The 20,726-nt window shown below is 33.5% G+C and overlaps 5 protein-coding genes and 3 pseudogenes across 10 annotated transcripts; 5 read left to right on the top strand and 3 right to left on the bottom strand.

Annotated features, from left to right (window-relative positions):
- Nucleotides 1–293: 293 nt before the first annotated feature.
- AT1G33860 (uncharacterized protein) lies at nucleotides 294–1,205 on the bottom strand (the record flags this gene model as incomplete). Of its 2 annotated transcripts, NM_001198203.1 has the most annotated exons (4): nucleotides 294–474; nucleotides 580–776; nucleotides 840–916; nucleotides 995–1,205. In NM_001198203.1, the coding sequence occupies 4 exons, from the start codon at nucleotides 1,203–1,205 to the stop codon at nucleotides 294–296; spliced, it is 666 nt and encodes a 221-aa protein (NP_001185132.1). The 2 variants fall into 2 exon arrangements, with proteins under 2 accessions (NP_001185132.1, NP_174648.1); NM_103108.1 differs by lacking the exon at nucleotides 580–776 and having other exon boundaries at nucleotides 294–453; nucleotides 826–916.
- A 1,892-nt stretch (nucleotides 1,206–3,097) lies between these two features.
- On the bottom strand, nucleotides 3,098–4,341 carry AT1G33855 (annotated as a pseudogene; the record flags this gene model as incomplete). The annotated part of the gene is made up of 1 exon: nucleotides 3,098–4,341.
- A 3,047-nt stretch (nucleotides 4,342–7,388) lies between these two features.
- Nucleotides 7,389–7,686, top strand: AT1G33850 (Ribosomal protein S19 family protein; the record flags this gene model as incomplete). Its single annotated transcript, NM_103107.1, has 2 exons — nucleotides 7,389–7,531; nucleotides 7,617–7,686. 2 exons carry the CDS (start codon nucleotides 7,389–7,391, stop codon nucleotides 7,684–7,686), a joined length of 213 nt encoding a protein of 70 aa, NP_174647.1.
- A 2,541-nt stretch (nucleotides 7,687–10,227) lies between these two features.
- On the top strand, nucleotides 10,228–11,874 carry AT1G33840 (LURP-one-like protein (DUF567); the record flags this gene model as incomplete). 2 transcript variants are annotated; one of them, NM_001333067.1, is made up of 3 exons in its annotated part: nucleotides 10,228–10,574; nucleotides 10,670–10,897; nucleotides 11,423–11,874. In NM_001333067.1, the coding sequence occupies 3 exons, from the start codon at nucleotides 10,293–10,295 to the stop codon at nucleotides 11,588–11,590; spliced, it is 678 nt and encodes a 225-aa protein (NP_001319137.1). In that variant the 3' UTR covers nucleotides 11,591–11,874. The 2 variants fall into 2 exon arrangements, with proteins under 2 accessions (NP_001319137.1, NP_001322973.1); NM_001333068.1 differs by lacking the exon at nucleotides 11,423–11,874 and having other exon boundaries at nucleotides 10,293–10,574; nucleotides 10,670–11,011.
- A 1,427-nt stretch (nucleotides 11,875–13,301) lies between these two features.
- On the bottom strand, nucleotides 13,302–13,752 carry AT1G33835 (annotated as a pseudogene; the record flags this gene model as incomplete). The annotated part of the gene is made up of 1 exon: nucleotides 13,302–13,752.
- Nucleotides 13,753–14,192: 440 nt separating this feature from the next.
- Nucleotides 14,193–15,652, top strand: AT1G33830 (P-loop containing nucleoside triphosphate hydrolases superfamily protein; the record flags this gene model as incomplete). Its single annotated transcript, NM_103105.1, has 4 exons — nucleotides 14,193–14,391; nucleotides 14,587–14,864; nucleotides 14,970–15,134; nucleotides 15,617–15,652. The coding sequence occupies 4 exons, from the start codon at nucleotides 14,193–14,195 to the stop codon at nucleotides 15,650–15,652; spliced, it is 678 nt and encodes a 225-aa protein (NP_174645.1).
- A 495-nt stretch (nucleotides 15,653–16,147) lies between these two features.
- Nucleotides 16,148–17,161, top strand: AT1G33820 (uncharacterized protein; the record flags this gene model as incomplete). The annotated part of the gene is made up of 6 exons (NM_103104.1): nucleotides 16,148–16,207; nucleotides 16,301–16,378; nucleotides 16,473–16,583; nucleotides 16,668–16,778; nucleotides 16,887–16,976; nucleotides 17,063–17,161. The coding sequence occupies 6 exons, from the start codon at nucleotides 16,148–16,150 to the stop codon at nucleotides 17,159–17,161; spliced, it is 549 nt and encodes a 182-aa protein (NP_174644.1).
- A 1,674-nt stretch (nucleotides 17,162–18,835) lies between these two features.
- Nucleotides 18,836–20,617, top strand: AT1G33817 (annotated as a pseudogene; the record flags this gene model as incomplete). Its single annotated transcript has 1 exon — nucleotides 18,836–20,617.
- Nucleotides 20,618–20,726: the final 109 nt, after the last annotated feature.

The raw sequence follows: 20,726 nt of genomic DNA, 5'->3' as shown, positions 1-20,726 counted from the left end.
GATTTTATCTACTTATTCTTTCTCTATACAACTAAAAAAAAAAACACAGAGCTCAAATTTCCGGCGACCCAACACTTATTTTCGCCGGTGAATCTTTTGCCGTCTCTGGGATTGTCGCCGACGAGTTTCTTCGTCGTCCCTGTGTTGACGCCGCAACTTTTCCACTTTATGCTTTGGAAACCTTATGGTGAAATAAAATGGCATGTTTTGACAGTATTTGTTCATGTTGAGTTCTGTCCAAGTAGAGATATTAGAACTCAAAGTATTTATCTCCCTCTCCACGCAGCTTCTTCTCACGTCTTCTTCATCACTATCACTTCCTTATCTCTCATCTCAATCTCAGCCATCATCATCATCGTTGTGACACCGGAGTTGACGTCAAGTTGTGGTCGTGATTGTTCTATGTGGTTGGTTTCGTCACAGTTCATCACCGGATTGTTTGGTAAAGAAAACCTATCATGGTTATAAACTATACTACTGAAATTGTTTCACTCAGCAATTGGATTCAGGGATTATAACTTCAACTATTCGATTTTTAGGTGAATATACAAAGGATTTTAAGTACGTTTCGACCAGAACTTAAAATCGTCAACGGAAAAAATCGAGTCCGAGGAATCCTCGATCCGGAATCGTCGAGAAAATTTTACCGGGTCCGAGAAATCGTCGACAGTGGTTGGAATCGTCGAGAAAAATCTAACGAGTCTGACGAATCCTCGACCGGACGGCCGGATGGTCGACGAATCCTCAAACCGGACGGCCGGGTGATCAATCGGGCACTTAGCAATTGTTTCACGACCATCCAACAGAGGTTAGACAAGGGTTCACATTTCGTTCATCACCCTTAGCCGATCATCGAATAGCCAGACTCCCATCAAAAGATGGTTGCCAAGAACATCTTCGTTACAGTTAGCTAATTCTTGGAATAACATCAACACAACTCGGAAGGATTAAAACCCCAAGAGTAGTGAGCATTGCTACTCAAAATCTTTGCTACCCTTCTTGTTCCAGTTCATAGCCGCAAGGTATCGATGCCCATGAGCGACACTCACACCTAGCTCACAACCGGGACAGCCTAGGCGGATCCATGCTTTCCAACGAAGCACGGCCATCCAACCGAGACGGGTGGAATCGATGCCCATGGGGAAATCTCGGTATTTCGTGCGCAATTGAAGATACTGCCACCCAAACGGCCTAGGAGAATCCATGTCGGCCCATGCATGACACGCTCATTCTCTTTGGTGACGAGGTGAAACGAGATCCGTGGGGACATCTCGGTATGTCATGCGCCAAATTTATATACCGCCACCCCTAGGCCTCAAAGAATCCATGTCAGCCCACGCATGACACGCCCATTCTTCTCGACCACTCAACAATTTTTGTCCGAGAATTGCCAAAAAAACTCCGATCCTTTTATAACGCCGCCACCCTAACGCCTCGAAGAATTAATGCCAGCCCACACAAGGGAAGCCCATTCCCCTCGATGATTCAGCAATTTTTGTTCGAGAAATGCTGGAAAAACTCGGGAAAAGTCAAATAACCGATCGCCAGAAAACTTTTCAGGCGAAAATTTCGACGGTAAGACGGTCAGCCGGTCGATCGGTCATTCCTCGTGTCGATATCCGACGGTATCCCTCGTTCGCAACCCAAGTCCGGAACAAAGGAGGGGGTTCCCTCGGACTGCTCAGACTCCCTCAACACCCACCCCCCTATATAGCTTTATGTCTTTTTTTCAACTTGGCACCACAAGGAGTTACTGGTGCCAAAAAAAAAAAACTTGGAATTTGAAAATTATTTTTGGCAAGTTTCATAAGGATAGTGAATCCTATTTTCAAGTAAATTTACGTTATTTTCTGACACCTCTAGCTAGGTCATTTGACCTGATACAACATCGGATTTTCATAGTTTAGTCGGAGCCCGGTGGGTATATTTGATGAACCTTTGACATCTTAAACTCTTTATTGATGTATTTTAAGAGTTTTGATCATAAAACATTGCATCTTACTCGTTGATTTTAGAAAGTTATTCGACACTTTCTTTTTTCCTAGACTATTCGGACGTACGGATCGAGGATTCCTCGACCGGACAGATTTTATATCGAGTATTCCAACTTCTGGTCGATCTAAACTCTTTATTGATGTACTTTAAGAGTGTCAATCACAAAACATTGCGTTGTACTCTTTGAATTTGAAAGTTATTCGGCACTTTCTTTTTTCCTCGACCACCCGGCCGTCCGAATCGAGGATTCCTCGACCAGATAGATTTTTTATCGAGTATTTTAACTCCTGGTCAACCTAAACTCTTTATTGATGTATTTTAAGTGTTTCAATCACAAAACATTGCATCGTACTCGTTAATGTTTGAAAGTTATTTGGCACTTTTTTTTTTCTTCGACCATCCGGCCGTCCAGATCGAGGATTCCTCGACCGGATATATTTTCTATCCAATATTCCAACTTCTGGTCGACCTACACTCTTTATTGATGTATTTTAATAGTTTGCATCACAAAACATTGCATTGTATTTGTTGAGTTTAGAAAGTTATTCGACACTTTCTTTTTCCTCAACCATCCGGCCGTCTGGATCGAGGATTTCTCGACCGGGTAGATTTTTTTATTGAGTATTCCAACTTCTGGTAGACCTAAACTCTTTATTGATGTATTTTTAGAGTTTCGATCACAAAATATTGCATCGCGGACTATAACTTTTGAAAGTTATTCGGTACGTTCTTTTTCCCACGACCATCCAGCTGTCCAGATTGAGGATTCCTCGACCGGATAGATTTTTGATCGAGCATTCCAACTTCTAGTCGACCGAAACTCTTTATTGATGTATTTTAAGAGTTTCGATCACAAAACATTGCACTTTCTTTTCGAAAGTTATTCAGCACTTTCTTTTTTCCTCTATCATCCGGCCGTTCAGTTCGAGGATTCGTCGACCACCCGACCGTCCGGTTCCAGGATTCGTCGATCACATGGCCGTCCAGTTCGAGGATTCGTCGACCATACGGCTGTCCGGATCGAGAATTCCTCGACCACTCGGCCGTTCGGCCGTGGATTCGTTGGACCCAATAGATTTGGCTCGACGATTCCAACCCCTGGTCAACGATTCCTCGGACCCGGTAAAATTTTCTCGACGATTCCAAGTCCAGGACTGATGATTCCTCGGACTCGATTCTTTTCCCTCGACAATTTTTTTCCATCTACTGTTATAGCTACCAACATAACTCCTTTGTATTTGCTTTTCAGAAACGTACCGTCAACCACAATCACTTTTCGAATAGGCTTGTAAAACCCTTTAATAGACTGACCAAAAGATATAAATAGATATCTGAATCTATCCTCACCATCAAATTCGTAGTTTGTAAAAGTACCAGGGTTCGCTTGTTCTAGCATGTACAAGTATTTTAGTATCTTACCATAACTTTTCTCAGGAATTCCTCTAACCTCGTTAACTGTATACTCATGAGCCTCCCACACCTGATGATAAGTTAGCTCGTGTCCGTATTGTGTGCGAATAATATTGCTGATATCATTCGGTTTAGGACCTTCTAACACACCTTCATAATTATGCATAATGAGACGTCCAATTGTTTTGGTTGAAGGTGTGCGACAAAATTTGTTTTTTTCTGAAAGAAGCACATGAATGGTCATCCACAAACTTGTTGACTTTAAAATACAGAGATCTCTCTAAACGCTCCGCTCGAAGACTCCACTTGCAGACCACATCTACGCATCGTATACACCAAAGTTTTGTATCAGACTTTGTAATCTTGTTGTCGCAGTTATACTTCATCGCATACAACTCCATTGTTGCCTTTAAATCATCTTTCCTTCTGAAATAGTGCTCCTTTCTTAGAAAAAAAGATTTCGACGATGATCCCACTCCATCACTTGCACCGTGATGATGCTTTCGCTATTTTGGACTTTTGGCCAAATCGATGACAGACTGTTTGTCTTCTTCCACCACTCTACCTAATACTTTTTTGTCGGCTTTAAAATAAGCATCTCCATCACTTGGAGCATCTGGTTCCTTATTCAAATCGAATTTTTCTTTACCTCCTTTATCTTCAACTCCACCATTGAACGTCACACATAACTTTACCGTATTTTTCTTTTTGCAATACGAAAGAAAATTACTAACCTGTCTGTTATTCATCATAACAACAGGAAGACAATCAACACTAAGATCCGTGGATAAGTAGCTTAACTCCACATCGTTTGTACTACGTTCTATTCCATAGTCTTCTCTGACCATCAGCTTAAGCTCTTCGAAAGTTGTAGTCAATTCCAAAAACAGTAATCTCCGACGATTTTTTTCATCAACAATAAATTTCCACTCCTTGTTATCATACAATCTCCACATGCCACTCCTCACATAGATATGTATAATGAAAAACAGAACACGAGATGGAAAAAGAAGAACGTGAAGAAGAAAAGATCAATAATAGGGCACAAATTGACTAGGGCACAAATCGTTTGTTTACAAATTTTTTTGGTGTTTTTTTCTTTCTGTATTCTAAAAATAATTAGAATTTGTTTTCTAAACCCAGTAAAAATCGTAATCTTAACAGAAAATATATCATTAAAACGTAATATTTAATAAATATTTAATTTCTTTTTTCAAAGATTCGCTTTCTATATTTAGGAATTCTAAGTAATTTAGAAACAAAATTTTAAATATGTTTTAAATATTAATTCTAAAAGAGAGAAAACGTTTTCTACTGTTTTCAGAAACTATAGAAATTCGTAGAAAACAATTTCGCACATAATTTAGAACATGCAGGAAATCTTAGAAGACATGTTCTAAAATTTTTAGATATTGAATTTCCTATTTTCTAAGATTGTTAGAGCGAAAATAGTCTAAATATCGTAGAATATGTACAAAAAATTAGAATAGAAATTCTAAAATAAGTATATCACTAGAAATCGTTTTCTAAAAAATTTTAGAAAAAATTGTATCTTTCAAAATATCACCTTAATATATACAAAAATAGGGGTATTTTAATTCAAATTTAAATCAACTATATTCTTCTAGATCTACATGTTATCAAAATTAAACTTTTTCAAAAATACTTAATATATAAAATAAGAGTATTTTTGTTCAAATTAGATTTAATTTCTCCCGGTTGAATTGACCTTTACGAAGCAACAAACAAAAACTAGTGACAGTTAAATGCGACCGGTTTTAATTTGAAAAAAGTAACAAAAACGTATGGGCGGAAATTACAAAATCTAAACCACTAACCTAGTTGCGTAGATATCTATTACTAAATGTAGTACTCTATAAATCGATATATAACTCTATGAAAGCGTATCGACATGTAGCTAAATTTATAGTTAACTATTAATTCATTAACTAAATGGGACATGCTTATCCAAAATGAATGCATGAGCCTTGTATCGCCCATCTACGCTTCTTAAATATGCATATACGCTTTGTATAGATCTATATGTGGAGGTCCAAAGATTGTTTTAAATCCATATTTGTATCGTGAAAATTGTTTCTTTTAACGAATAAATATACCATTTAATTCTCTGGTAAGTTAGTGTGAATCTTATATTATAAGACAAGTTTTTTTTGTAAAGAGCTCTATTATCATGATATTTGGCAATATCTTTTTACGACATGTGGCATATACAATAATTAAATATTTATCTTCTACAAAACTTTATTAGTATGACATTTAATATATACACTAATATCTCAACATTTAACCAATTAAATACATAAGAAGTTTAAATACAAAAATATATATAGTACTATAAAAAATCTTAGAATTTGTTTTTCCATATAATTTATCATTTACACTAAGCTTTTTGAATTAGTTTTTTCATAAGATTTATTATATAATGGAGCTCTATTATCATGACATTTGGCAATCTCTTTTTACGACATGTGGCATATACAATAATTAAATATTTATTCTCTACAAAACTTTATTAGTATGACATTTAATATATACACTAATATCTCAACATTTAACCAATTAAATACATAAGAAGTTTAAATACAAAAATATATATAGTACTATAAAAAATCTTAGAATTTGTTTTTCCATATAATTTATCATTTACACTAAGCTTTTTGAATTCGTTTTTCCATAAGATTTATTATAATATATATATATATATATATATATATATATAAATGCGGTTGTTTGAGGAATGCCCTATTCCCCTTCTAACAATATCTATATTTTATTACATTTACCCTTTTAACTTTGTAAAATGTAATATAATAGATGATTAAATCAAATCTGTATTTTTATTATTTTACATTTCCAATAATATCTGTATTTTTTAAAAAAGAAAAATCCATCAATGTAATTAATGAATAATGATTAAGGTTAAGAAGACCAGTTGACTATTGTAAATAAAAAAGTAAAAACCATAGTAATGTTTTTTGGTTTGAACATTCTAGTGGTTACAAATTAGAAATACATTAAGTTGAATACATTTAGACCCACACTAATAATGGGGACAACAATACAATTTTATAAATCTTGCTTACATATTTAATCCAAATGGTATATTATATAGAAAAATGGAAAATTGCATATGGAACTAAAGAGTTATATTTTATTCCAATAATCTTATTGGAATAATTGTTTGGTGTTCAATTTTTCCTTTTATGTTTATTACATTTGGCATATTCTCCAATATAATCTTATTTTTTCTCTTCACTTTAAAATAAATAATTCACACAACATGATTATTACATTATTATGTAATGCCATTTCAATTGAAATAAACTGAATAAGTTTTCTTCCATTATATATAGCTTATAAATATTTAAAATCATTGTTAACACTACATTTTATCCAACTGATATTTTTTTTTTGTCCATGTATACTAAATAAACGTACAAATATTATGCTATATAATGTTACATTAATAGTCCATTAGTTATACTGAATAAATGTAAGAAACGGAAAGCCATGTTACAAATGTTTATATTGTTTTCAAAACGTTTTATTTTTTTTGTGTGTTAGCAATGTCAAAAGAACACACATAATAGATAATAACTTAGCCCATTAATACAATTTTCATAACTATATAAAAATGAATGAAACAATAAATCACCCCATTAATATAGTTAGACCAATTTGAATGGCTTTTCCATTCATATTTTTCTAACGGTCAAATAAATATCACAATATCATAAAAAAAGTTTTAGAGTTATAGGCTGCGCTACCTATTTATTTGGTGTTTAAGTTAAGTTGTTTGTCTTTTGAGCAGACACTTTTATTTTGAGACTTTGTGGATTTTTAGAGTTTCATCGATCCAACAATGATTAGTTCCAATCTCTGTCTCTCTGAAATTTTATTTCGTGATTAAGGTTTCGAACATTGTGGTTGTAATGTCTCGTCATGTGAATTTATAGGCGGATATGGAACCAGAGGTTGTTGCGGCTGGAATTGTGAAAAAGAGAATCTTCAAGAAGTTTTCTTTCAGAGGAGTCGATCTCGATGCGCTTCTCGACATGTCCACCGAAGATCTTGTCAAACATTTCAGTTCCCGTATTCGCAGAAGGTTAGCTTCTTTCTTTGAACCAAACAAAACGCTTTTGTCTAATTGGTTTTGTGAGACTGATGATGTGTTTTGTTATCTTTAAAAGGTTTTCTAGAGGATTTACCAGGAAACCTATGGCTTTGATCAAGAAATTGCGCAAAGCGGTAAAATCATAATTTCTCACATCACTAATTAGATGTTACGTTTGTTGAACAACATATTCAATTATCCAAATCTAGGAATTGTGTATCTTGAGTAAATACGGCGATGTTTCTGTTTGGTTTGAATGAATTCGAACAAAGTTGAGAGAGAGAAAAGATAGAAATGAACATGAGAGAAAATAAAGATCCAAAAATCAAAAATTAAAAACAAAAAAAGAAAACTTTAGGTACATAAGGTTAAAATGGATAAAATTATCATTGTCTTGGATTTAGACTAATAATACCAAAATTCTATTTCATCAGATCCATTGTTTCACCCAATTATCTTTTGGAAAAATTACAACATCTGCCATATTTTTTCCAATCCTTATGCAATCTGCCATAATTTGTTGGGCCTTACAATTCATGCCACATTTCATATTGAAATGTCGATTTTGTCTCTCTACATTTCTTCTCTATTTTATCTCTCCTTCCTCGAAATCTGTGCGCTTTAACCATATATTATTTTCCCGAAGACGAAACGCTTTTGTCTCTCTCTGACTTTCTCTGACAATCTGCACAGATTCTTTACATGTAACTTTCAATTAAATTTGTCTCCCAATTTTATTCATCATAATATTTCTGTTGTATCTATATCTTGTCCCCGATCTAATTCTATTACTCATTCGATATGAACTTGTCCCCGATATAACATATTATTAAAATATGTTAACGTGTAGGTGAAGACAATAACGCTCAACTAACCTGTGGACCAAAATAGATGGCGAAAATCTAAATAAAATTCAAAATTCTTAAATGAGAACAATTGCATATAAGATGTAGGATTCATAATAATAGAGCAAGATGATGGAATCGAGGACAAAACGTAGATGCAACAGAGAATTTCTATTCGGGGATAAGATCTGGAGACTAAAACAAAAGTATTGCTTCAATTGTTCTCCGCTAACAGGTAATCATGTCCCCTAATGCATTATATATTACGTTGTCCTTCGCTATCAGGTAATCATGTCTCTAAATGTATTATATATTACGTTTTCCCCCGTAGAATTTTGAATAATCAATTTGTTTAAACAAGTCATTTTAAAATACCCAATAACAACAGTAGAAGCCAGTTGTTCTCCACTATTCTGTCCTCTAATCCTTTATGCTTCCACCATGATTTTTTGTCCTGTATCATCACATCAGCCAAAAACTGTTATGTCACCATCTTCGTCAGAGCGCTGACCCACCTTAAGGATAATTTCATCCACGGAATTCCACATGTAGTAAAATATGGCAAATTCTGTAAAATAACTGGAAATATAACAAAGATTGTAAATTTTTGAATGAAATATGACAGATTTTGCAAGATTCTCTTATCTCTTTTAGTATTCTAAATTATTTTAAGACGCCCACCAGACATACCGATGGACATGGCCTAAAAAGTCGTCTTTCTCGTGTTGATTTTTGTTTTAGATAAACAATTCTTTTATTTTGATATGTCATTTGAGTTTGTCTATGTGTATTGTACTAGTGTAAATAATTAACAATTAAGTACGAATAAGTACGAAAAGATCTTCTTTTAGTAGCATTTGTGAACTGTTCCTAAAATATTTTAGATTTGTCATTTTCTTATATACACATCTACACATTATTACGAGAGTCAATCCTAAAAAGTCGTCTCACTCTTAGACGTTTCTTCGGCTTCTGGTTCGTTTACCGTGTCCAGTAGTTCAACATATATTATACACACAATCTACGCAAATTAATTAACTACACTAGCACAGTACACATAAACAAACTCAAATGGCACAATAACATTCTACGGAAATTAATTAACAATACTAGCACAATACACATAAACAAACTCAAATGGCACAATAATATTCTACGCAAATTAATTAACTATACACTAGCACAATACACATAAACAAATTCAAATGGCAGATCAAAATAAAGATATTGTTTATCTCAAACAAAAATCAAAACATAATGTTGGGCAGGTAATCGTCCATTTAGTCTTGAAATGTTTGGTTCAGTAAAAGCATTGCCAATGGTAAGGACCATTAGGAGTTCTTAATTACAAACATTTATAACTTAACTTTGCAAAATCAAAAGTTTAGAAACCCCCATGAGTTCTTATGTTTTACTTAGTCCAATGGTAGAACTTCTAATGAGGTTCTTAAAATTTAAATTTGTAAGAATTTGTGTTTAAATATTTTGGTTAAAAAATTTATGTGTTTTGGTTCTCAAACTTGTGGTTATGTGTTTTGGTTTTTAAACATGTGGATATGGTTTTGAAATGTGTGCTTATGTGTTTAAGTGACAGTCACAAGGAACATAACAGAGGAACAAGTGATTAGGGTTCTCTTATTTCCATACATATTGTTTTTTTTTTCTCCTTTTTATATATAAATATCTTAGTTTAAAAACTATTAGAATTTTTAAAAGAAAAATGTATATAATAAGTTTATCCCCGTAGACTTTTCTCTTTTAAAAGTCAACATATTCGAGGCAGATGTTTACTTTATAAATTCTAAGAACCTTACACTTTAACTTCACGGCATAACCAGACCCAAAAAAAAAAGCATATCAAAACAAAACTGAGAGAGAGTATCCATATTTGGAGGAAAAAGAAAAGAATGCAGCAGCCCTATGAGTACCGTTACCCACAAGGCACTGGCCCTTCGGCTCCTCCGCCGCCTCCAAAAGCCGGAGTGATAGTGGATCCAAAGTACTGCTCTCTGCACCCTGTAGATTTGGCGATCGTACGGAAGGTGTTGAAGATAACGGACGGTAACTTCGTGATAACGAATGCGGAAGGAAACTTGTTGTTCAAGGTGAAGGATCCTTTTTTTAGTCTTCACGAGAAGAGGATCTTGATGGATGGTTTTGGAACTAAGGTCTTGACTTTGAAAGGGAAGGTACAAATTTATTAAAAACAGAGCACATAACTAGATATACAATAAAAAATAGAGCTAGCTTTATTAGTATAATAAAGATAATTTGGTGATTGCAGATAATGACCATGCATGACAGGTGGCTAGTGTTTAGAGGAGGGAGTACGGAGGAGGTTGATCTGCTATACACGGTGAAAAGATCAAACATGGTTCAGATAACCACCAAACTTGATGTGTTTTTGGCTGATAACATAGAGCAGAAGAAATGTGATTACAGACTCGAAGGGGTTTGGCTCGAGACTTCTTGTTTTGTCTACGCTGGCGATTCTGACATCATTCTTGCCCAAGTAAACAAACTCTATTTCCTTTTCTTAGTACAAGTCTAACTGTATATTGAAAAGAAGTTTTTTTGACGTAATTTAAATAAAATATGAAAAGAAAACATAAGATTTATATAAAAGGAAAATATAAAAAAAATGAAAAATTGTAACTTTATGTTAAGTTTGAGACATGAAAAGAAAATAGATGATTATCAGTTACCAATTATACCAAAAATATAGCGTTACAAAATGTTACATAGAAAATAAACATTTTTATTTATGATGATGGACTGGGTTTAAGTGATGAGTAGGTGATTCGTGCCACGGCTTCTTTCTATATTCTATAATTTTCTGTTTTGGTATGGTTTAGTTTCTTTAAAATAAACTTTTTTCTTTTTTTTCACATCTGGAATAAACATGTTTATACTATATATACCCATCTATATATATTATTATGAACTGGGAGTTGCTAATGTTTTATTAATTGTTAAAACTTGAGAAATAAAAACATTTATTTATGATAAAATAAAAATGGTATGGTTTGAATGGCAGATGCGCGAGAAGAAAACGATGCAGAGCGTTCTCTTTGGAAAGGACAATTTCTGCCTCACTGTTAATCCAAATGTTGATTATGCCTTCATTGCCTCTCTCATTGTCATCCTTGTAGAAATACAAATAAGTCTTAGAAAATTAACAAAACAACTCTTGCTTTTAGAATAAGATGTTGTATTATAGTTAGTGGGCTACATTTAATTTGTTTCCATTAATCAAGGTAATGTCGAGTGCATTTTGGAGTTTCATCAAAAAGATGATATATACCCAATCGAAAGTTTATGGAAGAGGGACATAACAGATTTCATCTGTTAGCCTGTATGTAAGGCTTCCCAAAGGACAGCGAGGTTATATTCCACTCTTGCATCGAAATTGTTTCAGTTTTCTTTATTTGCGTACAATGGTTGTATTGTATTTGATTCTATACTTTGTAAGCTCTTTGTGATATAAAAGTGTTTGATTTGTCGTTAAAAATAAAAGTTGTAGGCTACATATTGTATGCTGCGCCTAGTCGACTCATAACTTACTTGGTCGGCAAGTCTTGTTTAGGGTTTTGGAGTTAAGTCTTGTGTTGTGTATATATATCATCGTATTGAATTGAACTTGAGTGCCCAATGGCTTTGCTAATACATCTGCCAACCGATCCGTTGTTAGCACATGAACTGTAGTATTTATGAGATTTCACATATATAGTGATGATAACATTAACATAATGTTAATTAACATAATGTTATCACCCACATAACATAAGGTTTCCTAAACAATAAAGAAATAGCTTGTACAACAAATAATATAGAGACTTAAAATATTTTTCGGTTTGGGTTTCACGGGCTTTACTTTATGAACGGATTTTAACGGTCCATATTACTTGGTTTGCAAAATAGACATTTTGCTATCCAAATTTTATTACATTTTGCTCTCTTGTTGCTTTAGAGATTGCCAAATATTCTTCTTAAGCAGAAGAATGTGATACTACTTCGTACTTTTCCGTTTCCCAGAGATAGGCTAGCTGCCAATAAGAGAAACATACTCCTAAAAATTTTTAGTCGTCAGGACATCTACAACCCTACTCTATAATTGACTAAAAAAATATAGATTTTTGCAGATTGACTCTTTATATAGAGCAACTATATTCTCTACACTATTTTGGAGTTTAACTTTTTTTATATACTTTACTCCCTCAAATTTAAACTTTTTATTTAATACATATAATCATTTTACAAACAACAGTTACAACACATAATTTTATAAACTTAACAAACAAACAAGTATTAAATTTAAAATAATTTATATACTTAACAAGAAACAAATACTAAATTTAAAATAAACAACATAAGAAAACTAAAACATAAAACTAGTGATTTAATAGTCCGAGAAATTACTTTTACATAATATGATTATCGAAGATGAACGTGATCTCAATGCACCAATTCAAGTTGGAAGAGAAGCTCCACCTCCCGAAGTCGAGATAACAGAAAATGATTATATCCGGTTTCCAGAGTTTCTTGGTAGATTTTAAAAAATCAAAGATAAAGAAGCTCATTTATCACTGCGAAATGTTTTAATTGATCATATGTGGGAAAATATTTTAATGGTGTTATTTAAAATAAAAATTTTAATGTTTTATTATTGTTATATGATGTAATTTTTTTAATAAATAATTAGTGTTTAATTTAAATAACATCATATTTTATGGGAATTTTGCAAATCTATAATATATAGGATCAAATTGTAAATTATATAATTGAAAGTATTAGTATATAATTTAGAAATATAATATTCCTAAGAATATTTTTTTTTAAGTAGAAAATAGAGATATACATTGGAAAGAAACCCTCCTCTAAACTACCTTTTTTAAGTAGAAAAATGTATTAGTTACTCCATTTTAGAGTAAGATATAGAACTATACATTGGAAATGGTCTTAGGCAAGCAGCTCAATTTTTGTTGCAGTACACAGAAAGCTCAAGTTTGAGTCAGTTCACAACAACACTCCTTGACCAGCTGTTCTTTTGAGAAAACGCACCACTCTTATCGAGGCCTCCACGACGCGTTTGCATAAATTGAGACATGAACATAATAAGAAATATCAGGTCTTGCATTAGCAAAATAAATTAAATACACAACCAATCCTCTATAGGTCAATGGATCAGAGAGAACGTCACTTGTATCCAAACCCAAACGATGGTTTTGTTCCATTGGAGTATGAACTAGTTTAGAACCGACTAAGCCTGTCTCCGCTGCAAAATTTAAGGCATACTTTTTTGTGTCACCATGATACCTTCTTGACTTCGAGCAATCTCAATTTCAAAAAAATATATGAGCTTGCACAAAAATCACACCCCCTTTAGATGGCTATAGGTTATAATTACTAATTAAAGTCAATGCTCAAAAGTTGTCTCTCACTCCTCATAAAGTTGTCTTGGCCTTTCTGATTCCTTTACCGTTTCTTGTTCCACGTTATATGCATAATATTGTAACACCTAAATTAACCACACTAGTACAAAATCATAAACAAATTCATATGACACATAAAAATAACGATATAGCTGTTTTCAAAGCCAAATCAATACAAAATGTCTTCTATTTAGTCTTGAACTGCTTCGTTGATTAGTTTTTACAAGATCGTGAGTTCCCATTTGGTGTAGTCTACCAATTAACTTTTTCTTCTCTTCATTCTTCATTTTAAATATCTATTTGTTCATGTATAATTTATTTGTAATACTATGGATCCGTGCAGAAAATTAGCAACGTCTTGGTGGTTTTCAAATTATGGCTGAGCAGGAATGCCCCGTTACAAACTTACTTCTCCTAGGTCGTAGCGAAAATGGAAAAAGCAGCACCGGGAACACCATCATCGGTGAAAAATATTTCGAAGTAAATTTGTTTGGAAGAGATATGGACCAGAGATGTAAGATGTTCAGAGCTTTAATAGAAGATGGCCCAATAATCAATGTGATTGACACTCCTGGTATATACTCCATTAAAACTTCATATAAAGTCTTAGTTCTAACATTATATACACCAAACTGGCATTTAAAGTCATTTGGGAATTGTTTGTCTAAAAATAGTCCTATTACAGCTGTGATTGGCGGATAAAATACACCATTGCCAAAAGAAAAGTTGAAATCATTAAAGTCAGAATGTAACATTGTACATGATACAGGTTTGCTCGAGTCATCCGTGTCAGGAGACTATCTCAGTAAGGAAATAATGAATTGCTTAACTATGGCGGAAGAAGGAATACATGCTGTATTGTTTGTTCTGTCTATAACGAATCGAATTTCACAGCGGGAGGAGTTCACATTTAATACATTGCAGCAGATATTTGATGATAAAATCCTTGACTATTTCATTGTGGTGTTCACTGGTGGTGATGAGTTGGAAGCAGACAACCAGACCTTGGACGATTATTTACGTGAAGGTTGCCCTGAATTTTTGACGGTCTGCTAGCATTCGTTTCGATCTTAGCATATATATATTTTTTAAATTAGTGCAACCATTAATATTTCTGTTTTTTTTTAACTTGGATTAATTACGAATTTCTAGAGAGTTCTCAAACTATGTGGAGGACGAAAGGTCCTGTTTAACAACAAGACAAAGGATAAAGGCAAGAGGAATAAGCAACTTAACCAGCTTCTAGCACATGTCACGGATATAAGACAGCAAAATGGTGGGATACCGTATACAGAAAATATGCACCGTAAGATCAAGGTAAAAAAAAAAATGTGTTTGATATGTGCATAAATTGATCGTGTATGCTTTTCCTTTATATATAAGTTATATCACTAATTTTTGCACACAAATTTTTATAACTACACTTCCCATGTTTAAATTGTTTATATTAAAATTGAACCTCTTCACCAGCTCCTCAACGGAAGTAAAAACAATTAATGATATAATTAGTGAAACGGTCATTTCCATCTCATTTAAACATATCCTTAAGCTTTCATGTTTTCACTAACAAACTATTTTCTAGAAATTGTTACTATTTACATTTTTCACTAACAAACTATTTTCTAGAATTTGTTGTACTACATACATAATAATGGTAAATGTTCTCAGTAAAGTGGACAAATCTGAATCAAAGCATTAAATTATATGTTACTTGAACCTTCCAATGAGTAAGCTTCTAGGAGAAGGTTGAAAAACTGGATAGACTTTTTTTGAGGGGAAGGGTTTGTGAAACAGCCCAGTTTAAGAATTTAAAATACTCAAATGTTAAACTCTAAACTAGAAAAATATCGTCCAAATGAAAACATTTTTTGATTAGAAGTCGATAAATAGTTTCAAAATGCCTGAATGCTAGTACCATTAAATGTGACTTTAAAACGAAGATCATGTGGGTTCTTTTGCTATTCTTCCTTTGTAACAAAACATTCTTCTTGTTGTAATATTTAAGCTTTCAAAATTATGAAAAGCTCAAAGCGTTTAAGATATTGAAAGCTTTGGTGAAAGTTATTGGATGATATATATAGAACCTCTGGTTCGATAGATTCAAATTCATTCACTATGTTATCTATTTTATTTCTCAAGTGTATGTCTAGTGTCTTTATATTGTAATTCATGTTAAATATATCTTGACTCAATTTCAATAGATGTAATAGAAACAACCTATGTAAAGATTTAAATATTGAAAATCCTTGGTTTTTCAGGAAGAGAATGATAAGCTGCGGGAACAAGAAAGTAATATAGATGCTAAGAAACTTGCAGAAGAAGACTCAGCAATGATGAAGCAGAAATTACGAGTGGATCATGATCAAACCATGAACATGATGATTCAACCGGTAAAACTATACACATAAAAAAGCTCCATGCTAATATTGATTACGTAATGCATGCAGTTAATTCAATATTGAATTGTTATCATGTATGTGAAGATTATGTTAAAACAAAGTACAACGACACATGAAAGAGAGATGACTCATATCGAAGACACACAAACCATGAAAATGATGGTACGTATGGTAAACTTGAATTCATAAACTTTGAAAACTTGAATACTATTTTTCCAACATTCAATTAATTTCTTATTCTCTGGCTTCCATATAGGTGGAGAATGCTTTAAAACAAAGTGCTATGGCACATGAAAGAGAGATGAGCCAGCTTAAAGACACACTCCTATTGAAAGACACACAAACCATGAACATGGTGAAACAAATGGTTAATTCGTGTTCATAAACTTGTAGACGTCAATTCTTATTCTTATCTCCATGATTTTTTTTAGTATTTATGGTTATATTTCAGATGGAGACTGCATTCAAAGAGAATGCGATGGTACATGAAAGAGACATGTGTCAACTAAAAGACACACTCCAGCTGAAAGACACACAAACCATCAACATGATGACGCAAATGGTACATTCTTATTTATAACATTTGTTAGTATGAATACTTTTTCATTTCACGCAGTTAATTTAGTATTCTTTGGTTTTATTTCTGGTCAAAATGTGTTAATACATGCAGAGTGCAGAAACATATGAACGACAGATGCGTCAAATGAAAGACATTATTCAACAGAAAGACAGACTAACCATGGAAATGATGGAAAAAATGGTAATTTCATATAGATTTTCTGTAATCTTGAAATGTTTATCTTTCACTGGATACTATTAACTTGATATATTTTGGTTATCTTTCAGATGGAAAATGCATTAAAACAGAGTGAAATAGCACATGAAAGAGGAATGCATCATCAATCCCCCCGAAAGGGTAAGACATGTGGATGCAACATTATGTGATGTCGCCAACTCTATTAATAAATATCAAGAACAAAGTTTCTGTGTGATTGATTCAAAACTTCCAGTATCCATACTTTCATTTTGTGTGCTATTTTTATATAATTCTCTACAACTCTCTCATATTGCAAGAAACGAAGGACATATTTAACACATGTGCAAAACGTTTTTCCAATATTGTGTGTATAAATGTAGTTATACATTATTTCTCTTAATAAAGGAGGAAGACATATGGATGATGGTAATTTTGTGGTATATTGTGTGGTGAGCCTAGTGTCACAGACTTTTCTTAGAATACCATGAGACTGTCGACACTCTCCACAATTGACCATCTTCGACTAGTTTTACCCTACTTTGGGTTCATCAGGTGATCGGCTCCAACAAAACAGACTTACCCTTGATAACTTAGTAGCTATGTTCGACATTTATAATAATAAACTCGCAAAAGTAAAAGTGAAAGAACGGAACCTAAATATATTCATCACAGTGGCATATTTAGTCATGTTCATCGTAAACCCTAAAAGTCAAATGTCAACTCTTTCCTCGTTGCCTTTTTAGGCTCTTAAAACATGCAGATGCATGAGATAAGATTAAATTAAAAATTTCATATAATGCAACTTGAAATACAGATTCGTTTTGTTTGAGAAAATAATCGGACTTCACATAATGCAACTTGAACAAAGTTTTTAAAATAGGGTCTATAGCTATCCAGTAGCTAGTTTTAACATTCTTACAATATATATGTAATTTCCTGACCGCCCATGCTAGTGAGCACCTACGTCCTTTCTCGGGTCCATGGGTCCTATCCTGTCTGACATTCGGTCCGCTACGTCCAAAAGGTTTTAAAGACTTGGTTTCAGACCCTACAAATCAATATATGATTTTTCTTTGTGTTTTTTCCTCACTTACACAGTTCCGACAATATAATCGCAAAAAAATGATTTTCTTTTGAAAAAGATGATTTAATAGTGCCGAAACAGTTAGTACAAATTTACGAAATGGTCTATATATACATATTTATGTTTAAACTTAGTTAACAACAAAAAAAATTACTTTAATAAAACAGTAGATAAATATTTTTGCGAAATAAGAAGATGAAATAACAGAACCTAAATATTCAATGCAGATTCATTAAGAGCCATGTTCCTTCATGTTCATCCTAAACCCTTAAAAGTCAAAAATCAAATGTCAACCCTCTCCTCGTGGCCTTCTCAGACACCTAATTGATATGCCGATCAATATGTATGTGACGTAGTGTTTTTAGTGTTTTTTAATTGTTTTTAAGATTACAATAGTGACATATCCATATAATGAATGCAATTGGAAAGAAATATTCATTCTTTTTCTTTGAAAATAAAATAATATAATGCAACTTAAACAAAAAAAACTCATACAATGCAACTGTCTTTTGGCCACGAAAAGTTCTACATATGGCTAGCCCATGTTCCAAGTTAGTTTAATAACTAAATATATTACTCAATTGGAAACAAAGTAGGAGCTTATTGACATTTCTCGAGCAGCTATTTAATTGATAAATAAATTTCTTTGTATTTAAACAATAGCTCTTAGTAAATACTGATTACATACTTTTTCGATAAATTACTGGTGTTTCGGACTTTTGGTACATAATCTCGTTCATTATCCGGAGCTACCCTTTAGTCCATTCCTATTTAATGAATGCTTCTCCGTCGCAAAGAGGAATTGAACCCAGACAAAAAAAACCAACTCCCTTGTACTACTACTAGGCCACCAGCCTTTTGGTATCCATTACATACGAAATAGATAGACATAGATATAGATTTTAAGGGAGATTAAGAACACAAGTATAAAGAATATCTCTCTTTATTAGTTTATGAAAATTCTCTCAAAACCTAAACTCTCAATCTCTCTTAAAACCCATAAGTTGTATCACACCTTGATACCTCCTTATATAATAAGCTTTTAACCTTATCCTAATTATTAGATAACTCCTAATAATATAAGATAACTCCTAACAATATATTCTAGATTATCTCCTAGAATAATAAAAGCTTAATTTCCTTATCTCTTTTGTACAAAGCTCGCCTTGTTGCCAAAGGGTATGTACAACAATATGGAGTGGACTTTGAAGAAGTTTTTGCACCAGTGGCAAGAATTGAAACCATACGGTTACTCATTAACCTCGCAGCTTCACATGGATGGGAAATACACCACCTAGACGTCAAAACAGCTTTCCTTCACGGAGAACTAAAAGAAACGGTCTATGTGTATCAACCTGAAGGTTTCGAAAGAAAGGGAAGTGAAGACAAAGTGTACAAACTCAACAAAGCCTTATATGGCTTACGACAAGCACCAAGAGCTTGGAACAATAAGCTGAATCATATCCTTGTGGAACTGCAGTTTTTAAAATGCTCTAAGGAACCGTCTGTCTATCGTAAAGAAGTGAGCAAGGATCTTCTTCTCATTGCTATATATGTTGACGATTTGTTTGTTACAGGGACAAATCTAGACATCATCAACAAGTTCAAAGAGGAGATGTCTTCTAAATTTGAAATGAGTAACCTTGGAAAGCTAACATACTACCTTGGAATAGAAGTCATTCAACACAAAGATGGTATAGCTTTAAATCAAAATCGGTATGCTCTCAAGATCTTAGAAGAAGCTGGTATGATAGATTGTAATCGTGTTCATACACCAATGGAGATGGGCTTGAAATTTTCAAAAGCAGAGGAAGAAGAGGAAGTTGATGCCACTGCGTATAGAAAGAATGTGGGTTGTTTAAGGTATCTCCTTCACACTAGACCAGACTTATCATATTGTGTGGGAGTTCTAAGCAGGTACATGCAAAGTCCGAGAGTCTCCCATGCGGCTGCAATGAAACAGTGTCTAAGGTACTTGAAGGGAACTACATCACTTGGTCTAATCTTTAAGCGATGTGAGAAGATACCAAAGTTAGTAGGGTACAGCGATAGCAGCCACAATGTTGATCCGGATGATGGTAGAAGTACTGCAGGACATGTGTTTTATCTTGGAGAAAGTCCAATAACATGGTGCTCGTCGAAACAAGATGTTGTGGCTCTGTCATCGTGTGAAGCTGAGTTTATGGCAGGGACTGAAGCGGCAAAACAAGCTATTTGGCTTCAAGAACTACTAAGTGAGATCACCGGAACAGTGTGTGGAAAGGTTACTATACTCATTGACAACAAATCGGCTATAGCTCTCACCAAGAATCCTGTTTTTCATGGAAGAAGCAAACACATTCATAGGAGATATCATTTCATAAGAGAGTGTGTAGAGACCGGACAAATTGAAGTCGAGCATGTTCCGGGGAATGAGCAAAAGGCGGACATTTTGACCAAGGCTCTTGGAAGGATTAAGTTCAAAGAGATGAGGGATCTTGTGGGAGTTCAAGATGTGGTGAAAGAAGATTTCAAGCTTAAAGGGGAAAATGTTGGGATAAGCTTGAAAGAGAAGAAGTGACTTGAAGAGCAAGTTACTAAAGAGATAAGGAAATTAAGCTTTTATTATTCTAGGAGATAATCTAGAATATATTGTTAGGAGTTATCTTATATTATTAGGAGTTATCTAA

This window comes from Arabidopsis thaliana (assembly GCF_000001735.4).
Source record: "Arabidopsis thaliana chromosome 1 sequence".
NCBI classification, from domain to species: domain Eukaryota; kingdom Viridiplantae; phylum Streptophyta; class Magnoliopsida; order Brassicales; family Brassicaceae; genus Arabidopsis; species Arabidopsis thaliana.
This window is presented reverse-complemented; position numbering and strand designations above follow the sequence as displayed.